General features: G+C 35.4%; 1 protein-coding gene across 5 annotated transcripts in view; it reads left to right on the forward strand.

The window, feature by feature from the left end:
* Positions 1 to 22413, forward strand: part of LOC129758243 (protein qui-1) — a 457546-nt gene that overhangs the window by 342123 nt on the left and 93010 nt on the right. For all 5 annotated transcript variants that reach the window (XR_008739925.1, XM_055755711.1, XM_055755712.1 and 2 more), the window contains 3 exons: positions 1779 to 1948; positions 2124 to 2270; positions 4108 to 4405. Coding sequence is in view for 4 of the 5 variants with exons in the window: in XM_055755711.1 (XP_055611686.1) it covers positions 1779 to 1948; positions 2124 to 2270; positions 4108 to 4405 (615 nt within the window). In the remaining variant the exon portion in view is untranslated. The remainder of the gene's footprint in view (positions 1 to 1778; positions 1949 to 2123; positions 2271 to 4107; positions 4406 to 22413) is intronic.

Genomic DNA, 22413 nt, shown 5'->3' on the forward strand with positions numbered 1-22413 from the left:
ACTTATGGGATTCGAACCGAAAAGTTTTCTTGCCGATACCGGGAATCGAACCCAGTACGCCTGGCATACCAACACCAGACTCGCGCCAGCCTATCCACCAAACCACATCGGCGCTTTTATGATTGATTTTTTAATTATCTTCTCCAAAAAAGCATTCGCGTTGAAATCAAATGAATTAAAACCAACGTGAATTGAAATAGTGGGCAGCAACGTTATTCCAGCTATTTTTACGGGCGCAGCTTTACATCTTTTATCAGTCGATATCCGAACGCAAGAAGGATGTTAATGTTTAGTAAATTTCCTCAAAACTAAATCTTAATAAGTTGTTGGGAAGGCTTTCCATGTCGCTGCTATTTGGCATAATTTTTTCCGAAGAAAACTGGAAATTAAAGATGATAGAAAAGTGAAATATATTAACGGAAACTTTCGTATTTTCTTACAATTAAATCCAAACAGGCGTTGATAAATACTTGATTTAATTCTGAAGCTTATAATTTTTCTTTTATGTTTTGAGAAAAAAAAAATACTACCAAACCAATAGTTTTGAAGATGTTGAGATGCGATCAAATCATGCTGATCAAAGTTGATCCGAAACATTGACTCTAGTTTTTAATAAACATTTAATTGTATGCCGTTTAAATATTCTGCCGCCAATGATCATGCTTTATATTCCTTTCCTAAGAGCAAGTTCACCCGTATTGGGATTGGGTATTTCTACAGCACTGTTTCTAAATATTTCAGCCGTATGTGATAGAAATATTGCTATTCTTGCATCACAGCATGCGAAAATACAATACGTGTTGTAAAAAAACTTGAAGGCGACAGATTTTGAAAAAGTTTTTTTCGTGGCAAAATTTTCAAAATGTGCTAAAAGTGTCAAAATTTCTACTACTTTTTCCCAACACCAGTGAACTTGCTCAAAGTGAGTGTTTTAAAAATTTCAGGTGTTACGACAAAGCAACCCTTTCCTAAATATTCAAAAAATGATTAAAGTTGCCCTAGTTTTCGGTATTTATCAACGTATAACAAACTCGCGGAAATCTGACTAAGAGGTGTAACTCATATTAAATATGTTCGCAATGTGTTAAGAGTTCTAAAACACTTAAAATTATTGATAAAACGGTCATTTACAGATGAAAAACGCTTCAAAAAGTAATAAGATGTGATCTTTTCAAGGAAATGTTTTCTAATTAAATAACTGTTTCGTATCTTGCTTTAATGTGGATCGATTTCTTATTTAATGAACTTCGAATAAAATTTCAAGAACGCACTATAAATGTGTAAAATTTTAGCACGATCTATTAATAAACACAAAATCTATGCTATTTTGTTTAGAAACTTAAACTTATGTTAAAATGGATAATTGTATGAAGGTGAGATTATTTACAACACCTGCAATCTACTCCTCTAGGCTGATGAAATAGCCTTCATGAAACTTTCATATTTTATTGAATTGTTTCGCAAACAATATTGATTTAAGAAATGTTTTGCTCATAATCAGTCCTGCAATGATATGATTCTAGAGAGGATCTAGTTATTATGCAAATATGTACATAGGTATACGAATTTAATTGACTAAATACCAACATAATCCTCATGATTATTTGACTCTCTCTTACTAAATAGCCTCATTCGGTGAGTGCTCTTAATTCCACTCGAAAATCACCCTTCTGTTGGTCATTATCTCACTCTTATGCTACCGACTATATTCTAACATTCGTTGGCGATTGCTCTATCTCTTCCTTTATTTTCTCACGCCCACCCACAACAACCATCAGGCATCCAGACCCAGCAGGACGACAATGTGACGCAGATCATCAGCCTTGGGCCGGACATTTCCTACAGCATACGGCACGTGGAGGAATCCTGGCATCATCTAATTAAATCCGACGACACGAAAAAGCTCAAAGAGATTGCGGTGTGCAATTTCGACTTTTTACTGGCCGCCGTAAGCATTTTCTTTGACTTTTAATTAACTTGTGTGCGGTAACCTCCCGTTCTGACGTTCGAGGACAACTGTTGAGATTTTACATTATCGTCTTTCGGATGCTGAGCTCGAGCAAAAATAATAACACGCAGCATTATGTTTCCATTTTTCTTCCTCCTTCCACACCCATTCACAGGTTCAAACGGTGTCAATTAGCTATTTAAGGTGCTTGATAGAACACGTGCGGTGCTACATCCTCGATCGGGACATTGAACTGGTGTACTACACGATCCGGAAAAGCAGCGACGTTCTGACCCGGGACCCAATGCAGCTGGGAGCACAGGTGAGCAGTTTTCTCGTTTGATTATTGATAAGATAACCTCACAGTGATGTTACTCATTTTAAGCGGATTTGTGCCAACGTAAGAACTTAACTGCACAATTAACACACGACGTATTACAGGACACGACACTTGACGTTCTTACAAACGGAAAAAGGATTCAAAATTACCTTTTTTGTCGACCGGTTTCGGGCTCGATGTTGCCCATCTACAGGACGATGTCCGACTGATCACACGAAGAAATTACTAGCAGGATCATACTACGAGTGTCGTAGTATTCGTCGAAAGAAGGTTCCTTTATGAGATTTTCCTTTTGGTGAAGGTGAAAAGCGGCGACATAATTGGTGGGTCATCTTCGTTCATTAGCGGTTTTTCGGAAGTACTAATAAACATCGACTCCCAAGCGTTCAAATGTGAGGCTTTTCTTACGCATTTCCTATAGATCACTTTTTCCCAGTTTATGGAGTGGTCCATTTCCGTTGCGTGGGCGGCTACGCTGGATTCATTGACCCTGTTGTTGTCTACAGCATTCCGATGTTCTTTAAGTCGAACTTTAAATTTGCGACGAGTTTGGCCAATGTAAACAGCTGGGCAACTCTCACAGGGAATTTCATAGATTCCGGATCTCTCATCCTGCGGGATCTTATCCTTCAAGGAGACCAACCGATCCTTCCATGGCGCACCGCCTGTACAATATCCCCATGGAAAAGGAAGATTTTGAAGAAGAAAAACATAAAATCCTTGAGGCAGGTTTTTTGAACGGTTTTGACAACGAATTTGTACTCAAAATTCTCCGAAAACATGCCCGAAAAAAGTACCGAAGTGATGCTACCACTTTCAGGCCAGAGAAAGAAGAGCCCTACAGAGTTAGCCTGCCGTTCCACCCGAAACTAACTAATGGGATAACAAAAATCCTTTCTCAACACGGTCTGAAAACAGCATACAAGAGCGGCAACACACTTAAGGATCGGTTGGTCTCCTTGAAGGATAAGATCCCGCAGGATGAGAGATCCGGAATCTATGAAATTCCCTGTGAGAGTTGCCCAGCTGTTTACATTGGCCAAACTCGTCGCAAATTTAAAGTTCGACTTAAAGAACATCGGAATGCTGTAGACAACAACAGGGTCAATGAATCCAGCGTAGCCGCCCACGCAACGGAAATGGACCACTCCATAAACTGGGAAAAAGTGATCTATAGGAAATGCGTAAGAAAAGCCTCACATTTGAACGCTTGGGAGTCGATGTTTATTAGTACTTCCGAAAAACCGCTAATGAACGAAGATGACCCACCAATTATGTCGCCGCTTTTCACCTTCACCAAAAGGAAAATCTCATAAAGGAACCTTCTTTCGACGAATACTACGACACTCGTAGTATGATCCTGCTAGTAATTTCTTCGTGTGATCAGTCGGACATCGTCCTGTAGATGGGCAACATCGAGCCCGAAACCGGTCGACAAAAAAGGTAATTTTGAATCCTTTTTCCGTTTGTAAGAACGTCAAGTGTCGTGTCCTGTAATACGTCGTGTGTTAATTGTCACAGTGATGTTATTTCTCTTGAACTTTTATTTATTGGGAAATTTCCTTATTTCTTTCTTCAAAAGGATTGTAGCGAATTTTTGCATAACCTTTAATTCCAAAACACTTTTATAGTTGATTGATTAATCACAGGCGTTTATGTTTGATCGCTACCTATTAAAATAATAAAAAATGCTTGGATAACCACAAACGACTTTTGCATAGCTAAAAAAGTTCTTGAAAAAACCAAAGGTAGAAAATGCTTCACTGATTTGAAAATACAATACAATCAATTTGTTCAAATACACTCTTCCAAATCGCAGCTCATTTCCTGGTTGAAATCCGTTGCCGATAACGAGGGCCCCCAGGCTTTGCTCGGCGTGACGGTTCAATCGGCAACGGCCTGGTGCGATGGCTACACGGTGCCCCTGTTGGTTCCGCTGACCGGATGGCTTCCGGTTCCTCTGCCCTCCCAAATCCGGTGCATGACCGTTCCCGGACCTGGGCCGTTCCGCTGCATCGAAGTGTCCCCATCGAAGCAACACCTGATCCTGTCGCCAAAGATTGGCGATCCGCAGCTGTGGCACATCATGAGCAACAGTCTCGTGCACACGTTCAAGGGTGAGTTGGCAATTTTTTTTTAAATCAATCCTTATCCACTATGTTTAACATATTCCAAATACACACCTTAAAGTAAATATTTTAAAATAGACGAACCTTATTCGCCCTGTGGCGGGGGAAAAAGCGAAAACCTTCGCGCCAAGAAGCAAATTAACCGTATAAATATTCAACAGCTTTCGGGCAGACATCTTCAGCTCGAGTGGAGAGAAGTGCGGTTAGCGTCTTGTTAGCAAGGTGAAATAGAATCGCACTCGCTCCCCCATCTGCCGAAATATAAGGTTTCCGTTTAAAAGTGTGCTCTTTGCAAATAGAGAGTGAAGAACACTTTTCCCCGAACGGCGCTGCCCTACCAGATCTGTATTTAAAATTCTATTGAAAAAGCTTATGGAATTTAAGTTTATTAGATCCTAAGCTCTGGTGGAAAAACCAAGAGGTGATATTGTCATGATACATATTGCAAATTTTTAAGAATACCTAGCAATTTTTCATTTTTTTTTATGATATATTGTTCAATCATTTCCAAAATAGTTATTTTTAGCTCTAGATAAGGTGATCGATCTCATCACTATTGGTCACCCTGACATCATACCTAAACGCCTGAAATTAGACTATGTAGCTGAGATCTCCAACCACTGCTATAATGATGCCAAATTGTTTGTTTTCATTGTTTCAATTTATATTGTTCAAATTAGCGGAAAAAGTTTAAATGGTAAATGAATAAGAAATAAAATTCCTCTTTAGTTTCGGAATTCCACCAGAACGGTTGTTTTTTAATTTTACCCGCATTCCTGAAATAAACATTGGTGCCGAGACCAGGATTGGATAGCTTTCGCTACCTCGTCCTGAAATTAATCCCAATAACGTAGGTGTGCCCAACTCGATATGCCGCCGATATTATTTAGCTTCCGTTCAGCAACAACCCGAACCAGGCTGACCCCCGAAATACGAACCCTGTCCCGATCAGTGATACGGCCCGGGTGGGAGGTACTGGTGGTCAAGGTAGACTACCAGCCATTCGGGCACCTGCCGTACTGGCTATCCGGTCAATACTCTCTTCGGATGTAGCGGATCACCGCTACCAAAACGTAAAGCTGCCCTGGCAAGTAACCCTGGACCCCATTGCATACGCTGTTACCTACCTTAGCGCCGATCCAAGGCCCCCTCGTTATCCATGTTCCCGATCAGTAAATCGACCCGGGTGGATAGCACTGATCCAAACCAGCCATCCGGGCTCCTGCCGTACTGACTGTCCGGTCAGTACTAGCTTGCGAAGGTACTTTGGAGGTATTTTCGAAGTGAAAGTGCCGATTGCTGATCACTTTAGGATTCCTAGCCAGAGCAGCAGAAATTTTCCTGACGGTCCACTAATTCAACCCGGTTCCAACATTGCTGCAAAGATCCAGTGTTCCTACCAATTCAGCATTGAGTGATCCGGTTCGTCTGATTATTTTCTCGTTATTCTGCAGTGGAAGTTGCGACCCATCCTATCCATCGACCAACCATTTCAACCGACAAAATCAAAACAAAATAGTGCTAGGGTTATCAATTCTAAAACAGTCGTTTTAGGTGGCCGGTATGATCGATCTCATCACTATTGGTCACCCTGACATCATACCTAAACGCCTGAAATTAGACTATGTAGCTGAGATCTCCAACCACTGCTATAATGATGCCAAATTGTTTGTTTTCATTGTTTCAACTTATATTGTTCAAATTAGCGGGAAAAGTTTAAATGGTAAATGAATAAGAAATAAAATTCCTCTTTAGTTTCGGAATTCCACCAGAACGGTTGTTTTTTTAATTTTACCCGCATTCCTGAAATAAACATAAGGTTATCAATGAATAATTTGGCGCGAACTAAAATTTTAAAATAAATTTTTCTATTCTATCTTCTTATCCCTTTTTTCTAACTAAGTTTGAACTTAACCGCATTAGTTTTACCCATTCTATTCCACTACTAGGCAGTCAACCTGAATAAACTTGAACTGAAAATACCCGAAATGGCAGTGTTTGAAGTGAGTCTATGCTGTGTTGTTTAAAAGTTCATAGTTGTGTACAAGGCCGCATGAAGAGCGGCCTCATCACTTCCATCTGTACCGTTGAGCCGTCAACACGTACGCCGGAGCATCGTATCGTTGCTGTGTACCTGCAGGAACATTTTGCATTATTTATTTTTTCCTTACCTGTTTTTCAATCAGCACTTTTCAGTGCTGAAATTATTTTTATTTTCTTTTATTCATATTTTTCTCTTTTCTTTCCAGCATGGGGAAGTCGTCGGCTGGCTCAAGAGCCGGTAGAAAGCGAATTGCCGAAACTAATTCAGGTCCATCGCCCAAAAAAGTTGAAATTTCCAATTCATTCGATGATGTCCTTCATAATATCGGTGATGAGGAAATATTCATATTTAATTCTGATAAGAGTACTAAGAAACCTTCTTCTTCCTATACTCTTAAACACGAAAAGGTTCCACCAATTACGGTCACGATTTCTGACTTCAATACCTTTCGAAAAGAAATCGTCACTTCCGTCAAGGATGTGAAGATTTCTTTTCAGATCGGTCGAAGGGGATTTGCTCGTATTTTGGCGGATTCTTTCAATGATTTTCAAAAATTTTTAAATTATTTGAAAAATAAAAAATATCAATTTTTTACTTACGACACTAGAAGTGATCGTCCATTTAAAGTTGTACTTCGTGGTCTCACCGGCGATCAGACACCGGATGAGATCACAACTGAATTAATTTCTTTGTTAGGTTTTTCTCCAATTTAAGTAATTCAAATGAGGAAAAGAACCAACACGAATAATATCAGTAGTGTTGGTTTTGCTCCTGAGCTTTATTTGATCCATTTTAAAAAGGATCAGGTGAATAATTTGCAAATTCTTGAAAAAGCTCGTCTTATGTTTCATTGTCGAGTCAAATTCGAACCTTTTCGAAAATCTTCTACCAATTTTCTACAAAACATTACGCTATGTCGTCGTTGTCAAGCTTTTTGTCACGGCACTAAAAATAGTAGAATGAAAGCCAGATGCATGCTTTGCGGCTCATTCGATCATAAAAAATCTAAATGCCTTTTTGGTGGTGATAAGCCACAAACAGAATTTTTCAAGTGTGCAAATTGCGCAGGTAATCATTCCTCGAATTCGCTAGACTGTCCCATCAGGGCAAAAATTATTGCTTCTAGGAAAAATCCCAAAGTTTCCAGAAAAGTTTCTTCTCCTCCTTCCTCTTTTTCGTCTTCACACGTCGGGCCGGCAAACAACCTGCCTGTTCGCATTCAGCCTCGGTCTACATTGGAATCACGGCTGGGTAATACCCGAAGTGATTTTAATGTTACCTGTGCTGAATCTGCGCCACAGACTCGTTGTTTATCGTTCTCAGAGGTGGTTGAAAGTGGGTTTCCCTCTTCAGGTTTAACTAATAAAAACGGGAAAAAACCAAGTCTCAGTCTCATGCGAAGGCTTGGGAAAATCCCCGAAATTCAAATACTTGTTCTTCTCCTTCATTTTCTGATCCTAACAATTTTGTTGATTTGGGTGAGATTACTGAGGAAAAATTAAATTTTTTGCATCAAAATTTATTGGAAATGATGCAACTTATGTTGAAAGCAAATTCAATGTTTGAAGCTTTCCGAACTTCTTTTAATTATGCTCACAAAATTATTATGACTTTACGATTCCCTCATGGATCCAAATAGATGTTTAAATATTATGAATTGCAACGCTAGATCTTTGCTGGCTAACCAAGATGAATTCTTTTTATTTTTGAAAACTCAAAACATACATATTGCTGCCATCACTGAAACTTTTTTAAATCAGGACAATAACTTGAAAAGCAATGCTTTCTTTAAAATTTTGCGAAATGATCGACTTGATCGACAAGGTGGGGATGTAGCTATTGTCATCAATAGTCGTCTCAAATTTAGACTTTTTCCTTCTTTCAATACGAAAGTCTTAGAAACAATTGGAATTGAATTAGAAACTTCTATGGAGAAAATTATAATTATTGTCGCATATTTGCCTTTTCAATGTAGCGGTGAACAGAAAAATTTTTTGAAGGGAGATTTACAAAAACTCACCAGAAACAAATCTAAATTTTTTATTATTGGTGACTTTAATGCAAAACACCGATCTTGGAATAATATTTCATCAAATTCAAATGGGAATATTTTATTTAATGACTGCTCTGCAGGTTATTATACTGTTGAATATCCTAATGGGCATACTTGTTTCTCTTCGATTAGAAATCCTTCCACAATTGATTTGGTTCTAACGGATTTAGGCGAGCATTGTAGTCAATTAGTTACTCACGCGGACCTCGATTCAGACCACCTTCCAGTAACTTTTTCTGTATCCCAAAGTCCCGTTGAAAACCCTTTAAAATCAACTTTTAACTTTCAAAAAGCTGACTGGGAGCGATATAGGAATTTTATTGAACGTCATTTAGATGTAAACGTTCCACTGAATTCAATTGAGGATATGGATTTGGCTGTAGAAAATTTGACAACTTCAATAGTCAATACTAAAGCCGCTTCAATACCTAAAGTTAAACATAAATTTAATCAATCTTTGATCGATGATGGTCTTCAGTTTTTGATACGACTGAAAAACATTCGTCGACGCCAATATCAACGAACTAGGGATCCTTATTTGAAATTTATTTATTGCGACCTTCAAAAAGAGATCAAACGTCGTTTAAATTTCATTCGTAATGAAAATGATACAATGATGAATTGATACAAATAAAGACATATTTAAAAAAAAAGAGCAGCCTCATGGGGGGGTTATTCTTTCTTATTACTTTTTACTTAATGATTTTTAAGTTCTTTAACATTACTAGTTTAATGTTTTACATTGAAAATTTTGAAAATACATGGTAAACTAGATTTGTATAAGAAAACCTATAGTAACAATTCAGAGAACTTATTTTTGTCGATGGTTAAAATCTTTGAATTTGCTTTAAAATCAGGTCAATTTAGCTTATTTGATTCACGAGAAAATTCAAAGATTTAACCGATAATGAAAATAAACTTAATTTTTCAAAAGAAAATTTAAGTGATTGAAGTTTTGCGGTTTAAACCTAACACTTGCAATCTCGAACCAAATTCAAGTTTTAGTTTAAAATTTGGCTTTTGATAAGAGATGTACCGAAGAGTGGTATTTGGCGAACGGTCGATGTAAATTTCTTAAAATTTGATGTTTTCATCGAATCACAGCAGCAGTGCTAAAATCGTATCTCAGGGTTAAAGAAAAATTGATGTTTATATTTAAATTTACTCTAACAAATCGTTTTGGAACGCAAAAACTTAAAATTTTCAAACAGAAATTTGTGTATTTATTTGATTGAGTAAATAATCTGAATAAACCCGGGTAAAATCTGGAAAATTTCAAATCATATAGGGCCATCCCGGTCAGATTTGACTTTTCTCGAATTGTTCATTGGATTCATGGACAAGCCTGGATATATGAAAAAAAAAATCTGAAATAAGTATATATCTACAGTGAAATATATTCAGATACACCAAATATTATGTATGTATGTATGTATGTTTGTATTGTATCCACCTTGGGTTTACGGCAGCGCCGCGGTTGTGGCAAAAAAAATAACTCACACGTCCATCTTGGTTACCACGCAACACAATAATAACTCCTCAATGAGACTTCTAAGGGAATGGAATCGTAAGCAGAGTCACTAACGGTATCCAGGGTGAAAAAGGGGAAAAGTCTCGAGAAGCTATAACCACGTTGTTGTCTAATCAAGATAGCATGCAAATTATAATCCCGCCGCCAAGGCTTCCGAAAAAAGAGTGCGTCCTTATTTTACAAAAAGTAATCAAACACTATCTTTTTCTCAACCATGCCAAATTCCCTTGACATAAATTGAGGAACGTCCAGTATTCGAAACGGTACTAGCATACACGGTAACCCGCTCTTCTTGTAAAACGAGGATACCCAGATGCCCCTGCCCTTGTTGTTTGAATATAATATGATATAAATAAAATATAATAATATATAATATGTTATACAACAATATAATAAATGGGTTATATAGTATGTAATATAAAATTATATAGTATAATAAAATATAAGGCAATATGATCTAATACCATACAATAAAATGCGATATAGTATGATACAATATAATTAAATATATAAAAAAAACTATATGTATGAATTTATTGCATCTACGTTCATATGTTATTTATGTTTCCACCTTGGATAAAAAAATTGCAATGAGCTAGATGATTAAAAAACAAAATTAAAAAAACTATAATACCATTTCCGGAATGAAGAACATCAACCTATAGAATTTACGAAAAATCAGTTGTTATTGCGAATTTCATGATGCTGTAAGTAAACATGATAATTAATTAAATACAACAAAACCAAGATAAATGCTATTAAAATTTATCAAAGATGCAGACCGGTAACCTATAAGATAGATAGTTATTAACCAAACATTTAGTTCAACGTGTGTAACATCAATCATCCTTTGGTGCTTCTGTTATAAAAATAATTTTCAGTGGCAAATAAGTTTAAAAGATGAATGAAAATATATCCAGCGTAACATTTCAAAAGGGTGAAACTGCCAAATTTAAAAAAATCGAGTTAACGGTCATTCCGGATGTTCGCGGTTGCACTTTACCAAAAAACGCGGTTTCATCCTAAAATCACATAAAAATTTCAAAAAATTGATAAAATTTAATTGAGCGAACCTTCTTGTTGATGCATTTTCGTTGGAACGTGAAGTTACGCCAATATAAAAAAAAATTGTGTAATTTTTCTATTCATGTAGGGCCAATAGGCGTAACTGAGTTGACCATGTGTGACAAAACGGCCTTATTAGTATTGATCAAAGAGCGAAACTTCAAACAAAAACAAAAAAAAAGGTGAAACTCGAAAATTTCTGAAATTTAGTGAAAAAAGTAAAAGTTCTTGGTAAACAACGAACAATAAGTGAATATAATACATATTTTTGATTTTAATGAACAAAAAGTAGACGATTTCTTAAATAGGATTTGATAAGATGTTCCGAGATTTCAAACGCGTTCTAACTGTTAGTTTCGCCCTTATGAAATCTTACGCTAGATATGTAGAATAATACATGTGATTATTATATTTATGATTGGCGTCTAAGAAGCTGTAAAAATCAAACCATTTAAATAACTCAATTCATTTGTTAGCACTTTTCTAACTCTCTTATTTGAACCTAAACTAAGAATAACTGGAACTGAAAAAAATACTCTAAAATACTTGCATCAAAAATATTTTTATAGTAAGAATTCAGACTGGTTTCATTTAAACAAGTATAAAAATGTTTTGCCATGTTTTTGGATTCATTTTAATCAAAAGTGGATTAAAGCTTAAATGTTATATCCAAATCATTTTTAAGTAAAACGAATCGCACAGATATACTTTTTTACTTTTCATGTGAAGTAATAATTTATACACTGACTTTATAAGAATAAACTGAAATTTGATATAGTTACTACGACATTATAAGGAAACGCTTTATATGGTGTAATATATTTCTACAAACCTCAGATAAATTAGTTGCCATTATTAAAAAATATGAAGCGACTTGAATCCGCTAGAATCTTGAATTATTATTTTATATTACTATGGGTAATACAGCTAAATTAAGAAATTAATTTGTTATAAACTTTTTTGTATCGACAATGCTTATTAAGCCAGAATGAATTGAATGTGATGATGGACTAAATGGCAATTTTGGATATACCGGATGATAAAAATATTTATTCAACAAAAAACGGCTGATTAAAAAAAAAATAAATAAATAAATAAACGTTGAGTTTAGCTTTTATCTATAATACTTAAAAAAAAAATGAAACATATGGTTAGAATAAACAGCAAAAGATTTTCTTGCAGACCTTCCTCTCCGCAGGGACAAGCTACATTATATGAGAAAAATCATGAAAATAAATTTTTAGGTATATAATTATGTTGAAATAATAAATTCGTTTATCAAATTCATTTAATTTAAATAAACGCACAACGTTCAGTGAAAACAATGAATTTCATACTAAGGTATTTGATGGCATCTAGAATACTATGCATATATCCGTGAAATCAGACAAATTGTAATGAAAATAATATAAGGAAACTGAAACAAGAAAAGTTTGAAGCAATTTGTAACAGATATTCAAAATCAACAAACATCATCTTGTTTAAATTCCGCAGAAATTCTGCAAATAATTTTTATCTAAAATTTTATAAAAAAAAATTATATTTTCGAAATGAAATTAAAAATGAATTTTCAATACCAAATGAAATGATCTAAAAACTACATTTATTGACCAAGGATTAAACTAATTTTCGAAAATCAAATTCGGGTGAATGGTATGAACGAAAATATCTTGTTATTCCATCTCCCGGTATTTTGCATCATTGAAATTTTTTAGCTGTTACGAGTATAAAGAAAAGCTGTAGTATGTATATGTGATGTAAAGAACAGAGAAATAGAGAGATAGTAATACATATTTGGAAAGTCCTCACCCAATTCGCTGCTTCATTTGCCAGGCACATCAAATTTAGTTTGAGCGCGTTTCAGTCAAAACGCCGATGTTCGTCTCGAGTTTGCAACACTTTTTTCACTTCATCATTTCCGTTTGAAACATTGAGCTCAAACTAGAATTTTCAATTCACTTCTTCTCATCCAAAAGTTTAATCAATTTGCTCCATCTCCAACATATTTTTCAAGCCCTTTCTTTTAGACTGGGACGGGCATGTACACATGTGCCAGCATTAATTTGCGCGAGAATTTTCGAGCTCGAAACATAATGAACCCTTTTTTGGATCACGTTCACAGATTATCACTATCTCTTTTTTGCCATTCTTCGCCTGCACACACACCTACATCCGCATACTTGGTTTGGCGCACACGCGACAAATATAAATCGGCAAATCACAGACGCCATTTTTGTGCAACCTTTTTCCTCACTTTCATCATAATTCCGCGTCTTCGCTTGTAGATTCATGCACTTTTCCACATTAAATTCGGATCCATTTTCGAACAATGTTCAACCAAGTTAAAAGCTGAGACCGGGCCGCTCAATCCAGCTACTAATCACGAAAACCTTCCCTTATTCTGGTTTATTTCTCGCTTCTTCGTAGGTTCCCGAAACGCGCGGCGGGGTTGAGAAAAGTGAACCGATCTGGCAGAGCTCTCTCGCGCAACTGATTCAGATACACCAAATATTATTTATTGAAACCATAAGTTTTTGATGATTTTCTAGCTTTTTCAACATTGCTTCTGTATATTTTAGAAATTATCCAACATCAGTTGAAAAATTTGACAAATCTGGACTATAAAATAAGAAAAATAAGTATTCGGCCTATTTGGTCTATTCGGCCGAATACTTGGCTCAACTATTCGGTGAGCCGAATATTCGGCTTAACGGTTTTTTGGCGGTATTCGGCGCCGAATATTCGGCCGACCGAATATTCGGTACATCTCTACTTTTGATAAAACTGCAGTAATAATATTATTCAAATTTTTTATGGGATATTGAATGTTTCTTTATTCGAAAAAGCTTTTCGTAAGAATAAATTTCTGAATTGAAATTGGAATTTTCAATTCTGGGTCGCCATTTTGAAGTTTGAGTTCTGCAAAAGAATTCAATTTAAGAATTTCGGGTCTGAATATGAATAAAAAATTCAGGGTGATTTCTAAAGCTAAGATCACTTAGAGCCCGGACACTTCATTTCGTTGATAACTACGTTCTTAGAGTTATTTTTCAGATGTCTGAGTTAAAGTATTTTTGAGAAATATACGATCCCAGACAACCAGAAGTCGTATTTTCTTTTACAGATTACATCGTATAGAATGTTATTTATACTCATTTTCGTATATCTGCACCTACAATGTGCGATTCCTGCATATTCTTTATCGTATTTAAAAGCATTGCATGATTTTATTATGACAAGAAGAGAGACTCGTATTTATGTACATATGAACTCGACCTTTGTGTACGACAATTCGCAAAAAATCCGTGAAACGACCGATAGACGGTGATCGGCCGAGACTGAGAGATTTTGTCTTGCTATGCATAAAATAATTCGAAATAAAAAAAACGTATATAACTGCATTGATTCGTAATAATGTGCATGCAATCGTATAAGTTTGCAAATTAATTCGCATGTCTGATTTTCGTAAAACGTATTTACTGGCAATCGTAAAAGAATACAAAAAAGTTCAATAAAATCGTTTATGATAATGGGATATCGATGATTGGAATCGAATTAAAGGAGGCTTCAAAATGTTGGTCTATTTTTAGATCGTGACGTGTTCTACGATTTAAAAGATTTAAGTTATAGAAATATACGATTTGCTTTTGGTTTAATGCCTTTGAAGCAAATCCCCTTGAATTTATTGATTCCAGATAGCGTCGAGGAACCATCATGAGCTGCAGATCGTATGGTCAAGGGATCAAGTCCAGGTACTAACAATAAAATCAGCAATCAGGCAAATAATAAATTTGTACGATATAAACTTGAATTTGACAGCAAAAAACGCATTTCTTTGAAATAATCTTGTTTTTTGTTATTTTTATGGATGAATATACTGATTGGTTTAAAGTATAAAAAAAATAATAATCTTATTTTTATTCAACTGACGGAAAATGAGAGCCCTGCACTCAAGTCGCAAAAGACGACCAAATAAGTCATCAAACTTTCCATATTGTTACGAAAAATGTCGTATATTACAACCTCAATCATCTATATGATGATGTAAATTGTCATAGTATATTCCAAAAAGAATCAGGGTAGTCGTAAATGATGCGCATGACAAGTCGTGCAAATCGTAATTTAATACAATCATAATCAAGAATATGTTTGCTAATATACCTATATGGCCTCCAAAATGATACGTATATACTGGTTTTGCTACATTATATACGATATGTTTACAGGTATATTTGCATGTATATTTGCGTTGCAAATTCGAAATACCCACCAAATGGTTGTCTGGGATGAAAAAAGGTATTGTAGAAATATTTGTGCACAATCACCTCGGAAATCTTTAAGTGTCGATTCGAAAACTCAAGAACTTTTTTTCTATTTTTTTCCCAAATAGATAAGAATTGTACAAGGAGACCCACTTGAATGCTCGCGTTTTTTGATCAAACGAATAGTTTTTAAAATGCCCGTGTTTGTAACTGCTCGGATTGTAAATAATCATAGCCTTGTGTTTTTTAATACTTAGAAAAAAATACATTAATGCATACGAGTGTCAATAACTATGGATAAAATTTGGAACTAAATGCAAAACCAAATTTGTATAAGAATTTCAAAAAACTTTTTCAACTCTATTCTCTTTTGATGATGCGAACTGCAAATCAAGAATCCTCAACAAGATACATTGTGCAAAATATGAAATCAGAAATAATAATTTTGATAATAGGGAACCAGAACCCTGAAATGAAATGAGTTTAATCTATTAAAATTTGATACCGTAAAACGGGATTACTTTGATCACCGAGGTAACTTTGACCATCAATATTTTTTTTCACATTATCATCAATAACTTAGTCTATAGTTTGAATTTTTGAAAACAGTTTTCTACGTTTGGAAGCCTATTAATTGAGTATCAAGTAGGCAAAATTTGGTTAGTATTTGAAATTGTTTTCTGTTAGTAAAATTGTAATTTCTAAATCTTAAATATCTATTTTAACCAAGGCTCGCAAAGAAACAGCTTTCCTGATGATTCTAAAAAGCATTCAGAAGCAAACGAGTTGTTGAATGTAAAAGAACAACTTTTTTTCTTTGAATATTTATAGTTTCAATGCTATTTTTATAGTCATTTAATGATTATTTTTTGATATTTAAAAGTTATGGACAGTTTCCAAGAGTAAGCCCTTATTGGACAAATGGATAGAAATCCAATCAAATGATTAACTTTGAAGGATAATGAAAATGGAAATAGTGTGAGGGCCTAGGGAAATTTGTGAAGGTAAAATTTCATTTGTATTTTGAAACTAAAACTATTTAGCAATTATTATAATTTTTGCCCCTCGATGTATGCAGCATCATTGTTTTTTTTCGATTATAAATGATTCTAAAAGAAAACGTTAAAAAGCAAGGTGAAATTGATAAATTAGAGTTTGTAAACAATGATGAAGGTGTTTGTATCCTTTATGATCAATAAAACTCGTAAAAACCGTCAAAATGGAGACTGATCAATGTAACCCCAAAGCATCCATTCTTGAAAAGCGACGAAATCGGTTTTTTAATCAAATTTGTCAAATAAATTTCTGCAACCATGTTTAACGTTCATAGGAGTCCAGTACTGGTTTTAAAAATATGAAACATGGCACATTCCCCTTAGGGGGCATCCATAAATTACGTAACGCTCTTAGGGGGGGGGGAGGGGGTAAGCTCGAGTGTTACGAATTGTGACATAGGGGAGGGGGGGAGGTACGCTCATCGTTACGTAACGATTTTTTCCTTCAAATTTTTTTATGCATGTCGTGCAAATTTTGCAGAATGATTTGCAAACCACAATCAGTTTAAAATTTGTAAGCTGATTGAAACTGGTTTGTATCCTTTCCTCTTCAAAGATTTTGAGATAGACTCCTTGAAATGTGTATTGAATATACGTGAAATAACCGTTGGAAAACATTTACCCCCAAGAACTCTATTTAGCCTTAAGACGGAAATTTAACTATTTTTTGTCAATTAGTTAAAATGCAATTTTGATTATTCCGACGAATTTTTCTAAGTGGAGTATATTTTGCATAAAAAGTTATGCTCCTTGAACAAAATAAAGTAAACAATCGTGAACGGTTCTTTTTATCGTATTTATCGCTCAGACCACTGGAAATTGTCTTTGCTGAGATTCAATTCACGTTTCTGCGTTTCACAGACTGACACATAACTGTTTACTTGACTAACATTTGACAAAGGCCTCAGTGTACGGACAATTTTTTGACGTCGTTTTTGGGACTTTCTATACAAAATGAATTGGATTATTTCTAAGGTTTTATTCATAAACATTTGTAATACTGATCTACAAAAAGTTTTTGCAGCGAGTGATGTAATTGTAGTATTTTTATTGACTGAAAAAGTGCACTTTTTGATTGTTTGGATTTCAAAGTAAAGTCTGCTTCATTTAATATTGGAACACAAACAATTGCGTGTAGTTCAGTCATTTATTAACGAATTCATAATTTGTTTTTCATACAAATGTAGCATTTTCTTTACTCTTTCATAAAAAAAATTAAAAAAATTATTCATTGCTGTTTCGAAGAAATTCTCGTACTTTTCCCGTAATACGGCACATTAGGCGGCGCACACCCTTTTCGTCCACCGTTTTGGCGATTTGATTCCACCAGTTCTTCATTTGAGTCATGTTCCTAACAAGTTTTCCCTTTGCCTCAAGCCTCCGCTTCGTGATTGCCCAGTATTTCTCTATCGGCCGGAACTGGGGGCAGTTTGGGGGGTTGAGGTCCTTCGGTATTACGCTGACCCCGTTCGTTGCGTACCATTCCATAACCGTTTTGCTGTAATGGCAGCTTGCGAGGTCCGGCCAAAACATTACTGGACGGTCGTGGGCACGAATAAACGGCAGAATCCGTTTCTGTAGGCACTCTTTTTTGTAGACTTCTGATGTCATTGTCTTGTCAGTGAGAAAGACTTTGGTTTTCTGTTCACAACTGCATATCCCCTGCCAAATCATGTACTTGCGGGCGAATTTATCCGCAAACACGAACTTAAATTTTGCAGGTACATCCCCCCGAGCCGTCGCCAAATAAAATTTTTGACCTGGGATTTGCCCAAAGTCCGCCTTCACGTAGGTCTCATCGTCCATCAGAATACATCCGTCGAACTTGGTCAGCACTTGGTCGTACAGCTTTCGAGCACGGATTCTGGCCACATTGTTCTGCTTCAGCGTCCGATTTGGCTGTTTGCTGGCTCGGAATGACCTTATTCCTTCCCGGAAACGAATTCGTCGCACCGTACTGTGAGCGGCCTGGAACTTATTGGCCAAATCGCGGTCTGAAAGATTGGGATTCCTCTTGACGGCCTTGATGACTTTCCCACGCAGTTTCCGGTCGACAGTTCCACTCCGACGCTTCGAATGCGGCTTCCGAGCCGTCGTCAATGTTTCCTTGTACTGCTTGATAACACGCCATACGGTATTTCTGGGCATTTTAAGCTGTTTAGCTAGCTTCGATGCCGACAACAATGGATTTTCAAGAAAACTGTGCACAATTTGATCTCTCCGTTCGGCTTACATGGCGGTTGTTTACAAAATGCTATCGTTTGGTGTTATGACATAAATACATGGTGAAAGGTAATGAATTTCCCGACACGTGGGTGAAAAAAGTTTCCAAATCCGTCCACTAGGAGCGCCACAATGAGCAAAAGAATTTGTTCCAATATTAAATGAAGCAGACTTTACGTGCTGTAGGGACAATTTTTTTATACAGTGTATATAAAAATGAATGTTTGTCAGTCTGTCTGTTCCCTATAGACTCGGAAACTGCTGAACCGATCATCGTTAAGGGGGGGGGGACGTTGGGGTCCAGAAAAACATCTATTAAAAATATTTTGCTCTGATTTTTTGACTTCAGATGATTCTGTGCTGAGATACAGTGTCCACCGCAAATCCTGTTTTCTAAAAGGCGTCCTCGAAAGTGCTCCGTAACCAGCTCATTTTTCAATATTTTTCTACGAAAAAATTACTAAATGTTCTTTTAACAATGCTTTGTATAATGCAAAAAATTTGAATACATTTGTTTGAACGATAGCTCTAGAAAAAAAAATCGTGAAAATGGTGTTTTTTTATACCCGTTAGACCCTACCCCCCCCCCTTAAAATTGGCATCTGAGGGTTTTTGGGGCCGGAGATGGTTTCTATAATAGTTACAACCCCATCCGACTTAAGTGAGGAGGGGCTCCCATACAAAATTTGTAATTTTTCGAAACAAATTAAAGTCATGACATCCAATTTCTCGAGATTTGTTTTTCCTTTGGGCGGTTTGTTTTTCGTCTCCATGGTCGAGGCGTCGCGAACCAACGTCGCGTGAGGATAGTAACCATGACATAGCATACTGATCAGTGGGAATATTTTGGCGCGTATTTCTCAACCAAGCATATTTTCAATACAAAGGGTGGCGATATGAAGCCTTGATGTGATTTTTTTTCTACTTGATTTCTAACTCATTTGTATCTAGGCGTCATAAATGACGCCTAGATGTGATTCAGATTGACATTTTGCCGATCGAATAAAACATATACATTTTTGTTAGCTAAAATCTGAAATTGAAAAGTCATGGCATTTATTTTTTGAGATTTTCTTTTCTTTGAGAGATTTGTTTTTCGTCTTTATGGTCAAGCAAACGACGTCGCAAATGGATAGTAACCAAAACATACTGTTCATTGATCGCTGGAAAAAATTAACAATTAGGCGCCTGTTTCTCAACCAAGTACCTATATTACTTATGCACGTGGGGGCGATATGCAACCTAGATGTGTTTTTTCTTGCTCAATTGTACACAGCACGTGGAAATAATTGATGCCTAGATGTGACACGGATTGATATTTTTTTCAATCGAATCAAAAACAATTGAAAGATTTGTAAAAATACTTCCATATTTAGTTCGTGTTAATGAAATTATAGTATTTATAACACTTTGGGGACAATTGAAAAAAAAAAATACAGAAAGTAAAGAATTAACATACGATTTTTTAACCCATTTTGCCTTCAAGGTTATTTTTGAATCATATTGATAACAGAAATATAAATAAGATGTTTTTTACAGAGCTGGATCGAAAACATTTAGTTGAACATGAAAAAATGTATTCAACTAAAGTTTTATCAAGCGCCATATAAATTTAAAGAAGATAAAAAATTGATCTGAACTTTTCTTAAAATTAGATAAGATAGGACTGACGTGTGCATAAGTAAAAGGTATCAGTGAAATAAATGATTTTTATTGACCAAAAGGGAAGGAATTCATTTTCCGAAAGAATTTTCATTCAAGGATCACTAGAGCATGTTCCAACGTTCAACTTTTCTCCGTTGCAATAAAAAAAAGTTTTCTTCTAGAAATTGTTACATCGGCCCAAATACACAACTGAAACGAATTTATAATGAAAATGAGAGCTTTTGATTTTAAATAATTCTGAAAAAACATCGTACTTTTTGCTTACAAACCGATTCAAGTACGTATTTAACATGAAAAGTGTTTTTGTGTTACATGGCTGCATAAAAGAGACTTTTGATCCTCTTTTTTTTTTTTTAAAGTGAGAATTTAGAACTGATATTCACCTGGAAGCAAAATTTTTATGAGAAATTTTTAGTATACCCTTGAAGTGTTAAAAACAATATTTCCTCCTGTCAATTTACACGGTGGGGCAAGGGCAAACGTCGAACTTCTGACAAATTCATCTTCAAAATGAATTAATATGTTGGAAAGACCAGAAGGGGTATTCCGAATGTATTTGAATGATATTTAAAATTCTTAAATATCTTTGTAAATGAAGGTCATTTGCTTTGAATAGCATCCGTTAAAAGTGGAATAATAAACATGAATTTATTCTGCAGGAATACTGCAGATATATCAATGAAACACAATAAAACAAATAAACAGAAATATGTAGGTACGCATAAAATACATTTTAAAGCCATTACTCTGACGCATCTGAAATTAAGCTTTGCATTTACACTTGCCCATATACAAGACAAATGTTAACTAAGAAATTTGTTTTTGCCAACATTTATGAATATTTGACTTTCAAAGAGAAGACAAAATAGCTGAGAATTTATTTAGTGATGCTATTGATAGTTTTTTAAATATTTATATTTTTTGCTTTAATAAATTTATTAAAAAAAAAGAAATTTGCACTGTATAAAATCGATAATTTTCATACCATGACAAGTGCTGTTTGGGAAAACTTCAAGCTGGAATGTTTCATGTCCACGAGTTTGGCAGATTGCGACAAAAAATGTCTGCTTCGAAGGGCGGGGATGGTGAAAAAAGCTGTTTGAAAATGGTTATTAAAAATTCTTTACATCGTTTTTTTTTTTATTTCTATGGCTCATTTTTTCAACTCCAAAAAAAAAACTCTATCTAAAGCTAATCAGTAGCTGAAAATGCTCATAATACAGAATATTAAAAATATACTCAAAACACTGTCCAGATTCACGCTATTGATCGGTTTTCAAAATTCTATCTCCATAAAGTACACGGAAAATAATAAAAAGGTAAAATTTACCGAGACAGCAAAGGTGAATGCTCGCAAAAGCCAAAAAGGTAACTTCTACCTATTCGAGGTGAAACTCACCTCACAGCGAGGTAAAATATACCTGAAACGAAGAATGAAAAAAGTTACAATTCACCGAGAAAAAATGTGAATCCAAAAAAGGTAAATTTCACCTCGTAGCGAGGTGAAGTTCACCTGAATTGAGCTGAATCAAAAAGTATAATTCACCTAGAAAGAAAGGTAAATCCAAATAAGGTAAAACTTACCTCGTAGCGAGGTGAAGTTGACCTGGATGGAGCTCAACAAAACGGTACAAATCATCTCGAAAAAAGTAACTATTTGACGAATCCGTTTATTGAGGTTAAGCTGTTTTGCCGTTGAGGAACAAGTTCTGCTTCGTGCACAATATGTGAAAATCGGAACAAAATGGTAAGTGTTTTCTTAGATTTCATTTAGTTGTGCTGGTTCTCTTCATAATACTTTGCTTTTGTTTCAGATCGGCCCACAGAGCTTCGTGTTGTATTCCCGTCAGCCTTCAGATATTATTCCGGACAAATCGGACCTGACAAGCTTGGCGAACAAAGGACTTGCCTCAACAATTTTTAAAGAACACGGTGATATATTTCAAAAATAAATATTAGGTAACTCCCTATTTCTTTCAAATAAATACCATTTTTTCATGAATTGTGTTTTTTTTAAATTAATTATTATTGAAGAAACCAATCAAACAAACAAGCATTTACCTTTTAAATCAGTGAATGGGAAAACGGTATTATTTAC

This window comes from Uranotaenia lowii, chromosome 3, assembly GCF_029784155.1.
Source record: "Uranotaenia lowii strain MFRU-FL chromosome 3, ASM2978415v1, whole genome shotgun sequence".
NCBI lineage: Eukaryota > Metazoa > Arthropoda > Insecta > Diptera > Culicidae > Uranotaenia > Uranotaenia lowii.